Source organism: Oncorhynchus mykiss, chromosome 17, assembly GCF_013265735.2.
Source record: "Oncorhynchus mykiss isolate Arlee chromosome 17, USDA_OmykA_1.1, whole genome shotgun sequence".
Classification (NCBI taxonomy): Eukaryota; Metazoa; Chordata; class Actinopteri; order Salmoniformes; family Salmonidae; genus Oncorhynchus; species Oncorhynchus mykiss.
In genome coordinates, this window is record NC_048581.1 from 21,494,670 (window position 1) to 21,504,755 (window position 10,086).

General features: G+C 42.6%; 1 protein-coding gene across 5 annotated transcripts; it reads left to right on the forward strand.

Annotated features, from left to right (window-relative positions):
- Nucleotides 1–1,666: 1,666 nt before the first annotated feature.
- On the forward strand, nt 1,667–7,526 carry LOC110493457 (serine hydrolase-like protein). 5 transcript variants are annotated; one of them, XR_005036866.1, is made up of 13 exons: nt 1,667–1,916; nt 2,091–2,234; nt 2,433–2,546; nt 2,985–3,026; nt 3,140–3,159; nt 3,289–3,363; nt 3,462–3,571; nt 3,695–3,774; nt 3,926–3,960; nt 4,066–4,142; nt 4,297–4,384; nt 4,722–6,193; nt 6,572–7,526. XR_005036866.1 is itself a non-coding variant. In XM_036949368.1 (12 exons), the coding sequence occupies exons 1-12, from the start codon at nt 1,859–1,861 to the stop codon at nt 4,860–4,862; spliced, it is 984 nt and encodes a 327-aa protein (XP_036805263.1). In that variant the 5' UTR covers nt 1,667–1,858; the 3' UTR covers nt 4,863–7,526. The 5 variants fall into 5 exon arrangements, 1 of the variants encoding a protein (XP_036805263.1); XR_005036867.1 differs by having other exon boundaries at nt 1,685–1,916; nt 2,077–2,234; XR_005036868.1 differs by lacking the exon at nt 3,289–3,363.
- Nucleotides 7,527–10,086: the final 2,560 nt, after the last annotated feature.

Here is a 10,086-nt window from a genome sequence, read left to right on the forward strand (position 1 = left end):
CTAAGCTGAGCCTGTAAACGGTTTAGAGTTCTGAAGAACTGTAGCAATAGAGCATTACTATACCAACTTTGGAAATCATTTCTATTCAGATTTTCAGATTTGATTGACTTGGAAATTTTGATTTTGGAACCTTATTTTCTTATGAACTAACATACATAAATATCTCAATTGTTCATAATGTGTAAGAAATGCCATTTGACTCAATCCTATGACCCTTAGTATACGACAATAGCAGTGGTGTGATGCCGACAGCATTGCTTTCTTTATGACACACTCATTGTTTTGAACAGGGCGAAAGAGCATCTGTCCTTTACAAATACATTATTGGCATGGTCAAAGACAAATGCTGCCAAAAGTCAGCAAATGAGAAAAGCAGTTGTTACACTGCAATGACAGAAACTTTTGAACCTAAGGCCAAACAGGACTGTGACTCTCCTATATGTCCATGAATAGGCTATACATTGTCACAATATTTCACAATCTATCTTCCTTCCTTCCTCTCTCTCTCTTCTTTATCTCACATCTCTCTGTCTCTTTTTGCCATTATCCCCATCTCGTTCTCCTCTCCTATCTTTCTCTCTCTTCAGTCACCATGTAGCATTCTCCTCTCCTATCTTTCTCTCTCTTCAATCACCATGTAGCATTCTCCTCTCCTATCTTTCTCTCTCTTCAGTCACCATGTAGCTTTATAAATAACTGCTGGCAGCAGCCAGGACCACTAGACAGTTTTGCCAGAGCATGTAAGTATGGATATGTTTAGTCCCTAGCCCTTTTCCCTCCTTTACTGGGGTTCAAGTTCAGGTCAAGTTTAAACCCTGCCGGGTTGGGATATAACCAACTAATGGTATTCTCTATTTTGTTCTACTGAGCTATATGGACTTGTTTTAAGAAGGTATTAAGAAGCTATTTGATTTTGAATTTTAAGACCCCTTGAATTATCCCCAAAATATATTTCTAAATAATTTAATAAAAAAATATTTTGAGCCTTACTGCTATTAGCCTATACAAGCGCATTGAATAACAGATCCACTACATGGAACAACAGATGGTCCCTAAAAAATATAAAAAAAGGAGGTTTGTTCTGAAGTGTCTCTCCTATATCTATTCTCAAACTATTGTAGGCTTAGGGTTTTACCATTTCTGCCACCTGGTGACCTTTTGCAGATACAACAGCATCCACTTTGTTTGTTTAAAAGTCCTTGTAGTCCACCTCTAGAATGTTTCCAAGGCTGGAATTTCCTCACTAGTTTTTACATTTATTTTAGTTTTTCATGCTGATAGGCTAAATGTCAGGAAATATTTCAAAATTATTTTTGTTTTTCATGCCAATAAGGCTAAATGTCACGAAATGGTTGGAACAGACAAATTCTGCAACAAACTCTAGGCCAATGCATTGAGCTATACTCAGATGGAAAAAATATATATTGGGGACAAAGACACGTTGTTCGTAGTTCGTAGTCTTTATTGCTAGAACGATATAATTCTGGATACTTTGTGACCGCACGTTGTATTGTAACGCCTTGTGTTAACCCGCCCTGTTCTCCTGACAAAGAATGTGATTGGACAATGTCTGACATAGAATTGGCGCATGCACTTGTCAATCATTTAACCGGCCGCTAGCTGTCCAATGTTATTCGCTAAGGGGGAGACGCATTCACGTTTCATTGGGCAAAATAACACGTATCACTTCACCCGGAAGTAATGGAGAAGAGTTTCGTAGGTTACATAAACGTGAATAGTTGTTGTTATTTCATAGCTAACGTTTTATTATATATATATATTTAATATATCCATGCTGTGGACGTATAGTGCTTATGTTTAGTTAACAACCCGACGTTGAAGTTGGTCTTTCAGAATAATGCAAACTTTGAAAGGAGTCAGACACTTGATGACATCAGCTACCATGAAACAAGCAGGCAAGAATTACTCCTTTCTTGATTGTCAGAACTTATGGGAGCTGTCTTGACATGAACGTCATTAGTGTGTTGTTTGTTTGTTGAGCTTCTTATAACACTTCCTCGTGCACTATTACTGATTGTTGTGGCATGTTAAATGCTTAGTAATGCGTCTTAACAGTAATTGCCCTTCAGTGTCAGAGTTCAATATGCCAGTGCCGTGGGGAGAGATAAGGGGCAAGGTCTGGGGTCCTGACCATGGTCGACCAATACTCTGCCTGCACGGCTGGGCAGACAACTGTGGCACTTTCAACACTCTCATTCCACTGCTGCCAAAAGGTGTGTAGGCTGTCTGCCCGCTAGATCAGCACAGAGAATTGTACAGTAGATTCATGAGAACTTGTCATTGGAATTGGAAGGACATTCAGTTGCATAGTTGTTCAGTACAGAGGGAGTCAGGCTCTGACAGTCTGTCTCTCTCTCTCTCTCTCTCTCTCTCTCTCTCTCTCTCTCTCTCATATTCATATATACATACAGAGTGGAAGTATGTAGCTGTGGATATGGCTGGCCATGGTCTCTCCTCTCATCGACCTCCTGGAGTCTTCTACAGCTTTCCTGCTTATGTGGCTGACATACGGCGGGTCATTGGAGGTATTAATAATTATTGAAATTAATTTAGTAGATGCATATATTTGACCTATTTCACACAGGCACAAGTGTGTTTTAATACAAATGTGTGAATTGAAAATGTGTTTTTTGCATATCCCACTCTCTCTGAGACACCCTCTGAGAATGGGGTCACGGCTGCCTGGAGGCGACCCTGGAGCAATTAGGGTTAAGTGCCGACCTTTCGGTTACTGGCCCACTGCTCAAGCCGCTAAGCTACCTGCTGGTTTGAGCTTATTCAGATCAATGTGACCTTTGCTCCAGTAAGAACTGAAAAGCAATGATTGAAAGTAAAGTGAAGTTAGACACAGCTATATGAGGTTTCCTCATTCTTTCTCTCCTAGGTAGGTGTAATTTTAAAGTATGAAGCTACATTTAGCAGATTATCTATCTATCTTTCTAATCCATTGAAATGGTCTGCAGCTCTCCAATGGAAGAGATTCTCTATTATCGGACACTGTATGGGTGAGTGACTGTTCATCTTCATGTTAATCTCTCTTCCACTCATTGTGTTCTGATCAGACATGGTTGTTTTCCTGTCTGTACAGACATCTGATCATGTGCTCTCCATTGTACAGGTGGCAATGTAGCTGGAATGGTAAGCATCTTAAAAAAATAAGCATGTTAATGCTGTTTCATATCTGTGTGCCTCTTCGCAATTAACAATATCCAGAGACAGTACCTGTGTATGGTGTGTATGTAACCATGTCCTGTTGTCTTTGTCCAGTTCAGTGCATTGTATCCAGAGATGGTGGATTCAGTGGTTCTCCTGGACTCCTATGGATTCTTACCCACAGACGCAGTACTGAAATACTCAACTCTTTTATCATTTGCTCCTTGGAACTGTTCAGGACATCCACATTTTATAATGTCTCTCTACCATTGTGTCTCTTACCCTAGAAGGAATTGCATACGGTGATAAGACAGGGATTTGAAGGAATGCTTGAGTTTGAGAAGAAGAAAGATGAGAAGAAAGAGAAGGTTTACACCTATGAGAACGCATTGATGAGGTAAGACCACACTTCCTTGTTTTACAATGACACTTCTGTTATGTTGGGCTGTCTGGCCATAATCTCTCTGCTCTGATAATCATAGTCATTGCGTCACTCCTATGATGTGTTAATCACTTCCAGGCTTTTGGCAGCAAACCCCTCTCTCTCGGAGCAGTCAGCCCACATTCTTCTAGAACGAGGACTCGCTCAGGTTGGAGGAGGTAAAATGATCATTCTCTCCCCCTCTCTCCCTCTCCCTATCTCACATGGTCTTTTTTCTCTTTTCACTTTGTTTCTCCTTCTTGTCATCTGTCGTACTCATATCATTGTAATATAATAGTAATCCTAACACTTTCTATTTTTCTTTCATAGGGGTGGTGTTCACCCGAGACTTTAGAATCAACCTGGTAAGACTAATCTTTTTGTGTTTAATAGTCCTCATAAAAACTATTTACTTAAGTTGATTTGTATATTTGATCTGTTTCTAGGAATGCTAATGTGTTCTGTTTCAGAAAAACGTTGTGCGTGTCAGTCTGGAGCAGAGTCTGGAGTTGCAGTCCAGGATACAGGCCAGAGTTCTAGTAGTGCTGTAGGACACTCTCCCATCATTACACTATTTCACAATTATTACAGGATTATTACACCGTTTCTATTGTAAACTACACTTTACCACACCGTCAAGCACCATTTTTTTATTTTTACTGCTAATATTTTTTACTTGATCTCTCTAATTCTCCTGATAGGGCGGAGGAGGGGTTTGAGAAGATGTTTTCTGAACCACAACAGAAGACCTTTACCTCAACACTACTTCAAGGGTATAAAGACCAAAGAGTGAGTATACTTATGTATACACCTATTTACAAAGAAACAATGTCCTACTCACATTCTAATGTCACTTTTATGGTTGCGACTGAAACATTTTAGCGTAATATTTGTATGCTGTTACTTCAGTCATATTGTGCGATGCTCCTTGCAGCTACAGTACTGTATAGATAACAGTGGTAAAAGCTCAACATCACAGAGAGGCAGTAAGAAAAGTTTTCGCTGCAAACACTGACCTACATACTGGCACTCAGATTGGTCAAATGCAGGGTTTTTGGGAAAGAATAGTTTATATGTATTTGTTTTCAATCTCCCCCCCCCCCCCCCCCCCCCCTCTCTCTCTCAGGGCATGGTGGTTAACGTACCTGGTGATCATCATGTCCACCTGAACACCCCTGAGACTGTGGCCCAACTCATCACTGACTTCCTCCAGAAAGAAGCTCCTTCACACAGCACTGCAGAGGATACACAGGCAGCCAAGTTATAATCCCCCGCCCCTCCCCCACTATGTTAGTTAGTGTTTACTCTCAGATACATGCAGTGTGCCTGTAGCCTTCCTGGTGCCATCCATCCATTCATAACATGAGCAGTATTGAAGGTAGACTCAGCGACATGGCGTAGATGCAGAAAGTAAATAGCATAGTGGGTACATTTCCGCAACAATTCCTGGTGAACCTGTGAACTGGACTGTGTGAGAGCGAAGTCTTGTATCTCACTCATCTCAATATCTGCGGTGCTGCCCGTGTCAACGTCATTCTGCTGAATCTACGCATAATATGAGACTGGATCAGTTTACAAACCTGTAGACACAGAATAAATTGCTACTACTAAACAGACTTTAAAGACTTTGAAACCCTAATATTTATTATATTGTGCTGTATCTAAAACACACCAATACTTTTTTAACGGCAGTCTGTCAAGCTAGAATACTTGATGTTTACCAGTTGCTGTATGTCATGTCTTTTTAGAACTGGGCTGTTTTCTCCCAACGGATGACCCGGTGATGCCTTGCTACTGGTCAGAACCTATTGAAATGCATTCATATTTTAATAAATCACACATTTTTATTTAAAAAAATAATTGTATAGGGTTCGGCTTCACACCAATCAGATGCAGACCTACATGTCCACTTCCTGGATGTGGCCCAATGAGAAGTGGATTAGAGGTTGATCTATTAAGCTTATCTTTCCTTCATATGGACCTAGAGCTGAGTAACAATCATTCAACTAATTGGACAAAGGCTTCTTCCTGGTACAGTTTGACAATAAATAGGTCATCCTTCCTGCTCTGCAGTCTTGTTTTAGTCATTGTCTCATAAAAGTAATTGTCTCGGACGTCAAGAGAGAAAAAAAACATGACAGGTTGTGCTTTGTAGATGAGAATCATATTGCTTCTTCCTGAGTGACGGATATGAAGGAGAACATTACCCTCTTACTCTGTGATGGTTTGTGCGTTTAAATGAACTGGAATCGATTTCATGCAGAGGCTGGAGGAGGCGACCGGAGACATCTGAAGGGTCCTGGCCCAAAGAAACACCACAATAACCGTTGCATAACATCCGCCTCCACCCATCACTAGGGCTGTTGTCATAGCAATGCCCCCCTCCTCCCCTCCCTTTGAATGTGACGTCAGAAACCAGAGCAGTATGATGAACCTCTCTGTCATCTGTACAGAGAGATCACCTTGGATTATATTATACCATCCAGTTGACGGTTGTGCTGCATTAGACCAATACATCATCTGATCAGTGACTCCATTGCTCCTCCATTTTACACAAACATCATATTCAGAGGAAGGCGGGCACAGAAGAGACCACAGGTATGTGCCGAAACCTGCTAGCTACCGTGGGGTGATATTTTTTGTCATGATCATGTGCAGTTACTCTAGCAGCTAATGTGTGCAATCAGTTACAGTGGACATAATCTACTGACACAGTACAAGGATGGCGAAGCATGTTAGAGTATTTGAATGGCAATAGCCTGCCACAACTAATATACCTTAACACAGAGGACCATTTTATAGTCAATTTTGACAGGGCAGTTGCTTGCACATAATAGTTGACTTGAGATTGTGAATAAGGAGTACGCTTCCAGGTTAAGCTGCACCATGTTTACAATAGGTAGATAGTGTTTGGTATTTGATCATCAGCTCACAATCTAATGTCCCCCGTCGTCCTCCTGTACCGCTCCGTAACAGTACCATGTCCTGGATGTTCCTGGACTGGTTCGTCCCCGTCTACCTGCTGGTGTCGGTCCTGGTGCTGGCCGGCTTCGGCGCCTGTCTCTACTTCCTGGAGCCAGGGCTTCAGGACGCACACAAGTGGAGCAACAAGACTGTGAAGCACCGTCCGCTGGTGGTGAGCTTGAACAGCAAAGACGAAGATGGCAATGCCCTCATATGATATGACCACGCACACTACAGGAAGGACAGAAGCTGACCATATGGAGTGGGGCTGGGACTGGAGGACCGCAGGATGGTAGATAGAGACAGACACCCCCTGAGAGGTTTGGGACGTGAGAGGCCTGACTGGGAAGAAACAGCATTGAGAGGAAGGCACTGTGGTCAGGTGGTGTCACCCTTTGAAACGTGAAATAACGTTTTCATAGAGAGGGGAAACAAAAAATGAGGTCATTTGAACAAAGGGATAGTTCCTGTTTTCATGTTCATATTTGTGCCATTTCATGATTGTGCCAATTTTTACATATATTTTGTAACCAGACATTCACTGCATTTCTCATGATGTTTATGTATCTTAGTGCATTTGAAGCTGACTAATAAAGTGCAATACATTTCTAAATGTTGAAACCACAAAATCAGTTTTCTGAAAATGTCAATATGGCAGCTGCTATCAAGATGTCTCTCGTTTGGAAGTATTTGTAAAGGTGTTTGAATGAAACTGTAAATTGCTTTCAGTAATGATATCAGTTATGTGCCAAATAGATTGATGATTAAATTGTTCAAGATGCCAAAAGAATCCATTCAGAGGTCGATCCTAAGAAAACGTTTGTATTTTACTCTCATCGCACTGTCCTTTTTTACTGAAGGGTGGTGGGAAAAAAGTATGTATGTATCATTTTGCACTTTTGACCATGTTACCATAATTATATATTCATAAGAAATAACAAAATAAATGGATTTATCACCACTTGAATACCCCCGTGTTATGCACTAATTCTCAGCCCTGGAAAAAGTCAAACACAAAAAGAGGAAAACTTTTCAAAGATTTGTTTCAAGATTCTCCACTGGGAAGCATTGTAGTCATTTATCCACAGACACATTTATGTTTCCCATAGACAAACAAAATGAGGAGGGTGGGAGTGGGTGAGTGAAACAGTGCAGCTTTAGATGAGAGGAATGGGGAGAATGTAACTTTGGTACACACAACTTCCAGCTGTTCTCCCTGTCTCTCTCTCTCTCTCTCTCGCTCTCTCTGTCTCTCACTGTCTCTCACTCGTTTTCTCTCTCACTCCATGTCAACGACCCAGATAGAGCCTATCGCATACACTCAGGTCAGTGCTTGTTTAACTGTATACTCATCTTTCTGTTTATTTTTAGTTGATCAGGCTTGCAGTCTTCTGTATTGCAATGTAATGCAGATGACTATTTGAGAATGCAAGTTTTCTGCAATGCTTTTTACATTAAAGTTATGTTTCTTACAGACCTACTGCCAAACGTACAATAAGATAGGGTTAGGGTTAGGGTTAGAGGTTAGGGTTAGGGTTAGGGGTTAGGGTTAGGGTTAGGGTTAGGGTTAGGGTTAGGGTTAGGGGTTAGGGTTAGGGTTAGGGGTTAGGGTTAGGGTTAGGGGTTAGGGTTAGGGGTTAGGGTTAGGGGTTAGGGGTTAGGGATAGGGATAGGGTTAGGGTTAGGGTTAGGGTTAGGGTTAGGGTTAGGGGTTAGGGTTAGGGTTAGGGTTAGGGTTAGGGTTAGGGGTTAGGGGTTAGGGGTTAGGGTTAGGGTTAGGGTTAGGGGTTAGGGTTAGGGTTAGGGGTTAGGGTTAGGGGTTAGGGTTAGGGTTAGGGTTAGGGGTTAGGGGTTAGGGGTTAGGGATAGGGTTAGGGTTAGGGTTAGGGTTAGGGGTTAGGGGTTAGGGTTAGGGTTAGGGTTAGGGGTTAGGGGTTAGGGTTAGGGTTAGGGTTAGGGTTAGGGTTAGGGGTTAGGGTTAGGGTTAGGGTTAGGGTTAGGGGTTAGGGGTTAGGGGTTAGGGGTTAGGGTTAGGGTTAGGGTTAGGGTTAGGGGTTAGGGTTAGGGTTAGGGGTTAGGGGTTAGGGTTAGCATAAAAAAAAATGTTTTAACATAAAATGTATTTCTCTCCCATTAACCTTCTCTCACTCCCTACTCATCAAAACTGTCAGGCTTTGCAGATACTCATAATTTCTCTTTGCAATGAGTTTTGATAACCACCTTGCAACTTTCACCTCCAAACAACCCCAGAGACACCTACAAGTCCCATCGCCCCCTCCTCTCCAGCTCTCACCTATTGTCACAAAGAAACCCATCCAGATCTCCTCCTTTGACAGCCAGGGACTCCATCTTCATACAGAGAGGACTCTTGGCAACAGGACAGCACATCCTATTCTAAAGCTCAAACCTGGTGTCTCTCCGACACTTCCTACTCCTAAGGTCAGGCTAGGCCCATCCCCAACACTTCCTACTCCTAAGGTCAGGCTAGGCCCATCCCCAACACTTCTTACTCCTAAGGTCAGGCTAGGCCCATCCCCAACACTTCCTACTCCTAAGGTCAGGCTAGGCCCATCCCCAACACTTCTTACTCCTAAGGTCAGGCTAGGCCCATCCCCAACACTTCCTACTCCTAAGGTCAGGCTAGGCCCATCCCCAACACTTCTTACTCCAAAGCCTTTTTGGAAAGTTCCTATTCCAAATCCTAGCATCTCTCCAAAAGTTCCTATTCCAAATCATAGTGTTTCGCCACCACTTATCATTACAAACCCAGACCTCTCTCCAAGCCTTTCCATCCCAAAGATCCGGCTTGGCCCATCTCCAAAACTGTACTGTCAAACAATGCCATTGGAGAGCCAAGGCACAAAACAGACCTCCCTGGTGGCCAAAGAAAGATGGGCCCGTTCAATCCCTATCTCTAGTACTAAAGGTCAGGCTGAGCATCGTAACCAGTGTTCCCCTAAACCAGCAACCCATGACATACTTGACCAAGAGGTTCTGATGGACTTTGTAACACGTTCTGGGTTGATGAAACCTGTAGCAACATCTTATTCTAGAGGTGTAGGCACACCGCCTGATACGTACACCCATTCCTCTCCACAATCTCAACAGCCAGGGGCCTACAGGACAAGAGGCATGAAGTCTCAGGACCCGAACTTGTTGCAGGCCAGGCTCGGACTAAGGAAAACAGGAAGGATAACAAAATCCAGTCCTGGGTTTCTTCTGGGTAAGGATGGCATTTCCAAGCAAAAAGTTACTGACACAATATCTGAACCAAGACCAAATGACCTGGTAACCCCATCAGGTACTGCTCTGTCAGGAGGTGTGGCAGCCAGACAAAATGTTGTCTCAAGGAGGAAAGTTCCAATTATTGTTGAGAAGGATTCTCAATCAATTCATTTTCAGTTTAAGTCAAAGAGGGGTGGACAGGGGTCCCAATGTGGCCTTGCTTCACCAAAAACACTAAAACACATTGGACATCTTCAGAAGGGACTTCAGTCTCAGGCTGCCAGCGTATATGCTGGTCGACT

Coding starts and splice junctions, on each gene's coding strand:
- LOC110493457 (XM_036949368.1), top strand. CDS start 1,859: ATGCAAACTTTGAAAGGAGTCAGACACTTGATGACATCAGCTACCATG. Junction 1,917..2,090: donor AGCTACCATGAAACAAGCAG/GCAAGAATTACT, acceptor ATTGCCCTTCAG/TGTCAGAGTTCAATATGCCA. Junction 2,547..2,984: donor CATACGGCGGGTCATTGGAG/GTATTAATAATT, acceptor AATGGTCTGCAG/CTCTCCAATGGAAGAGATTC.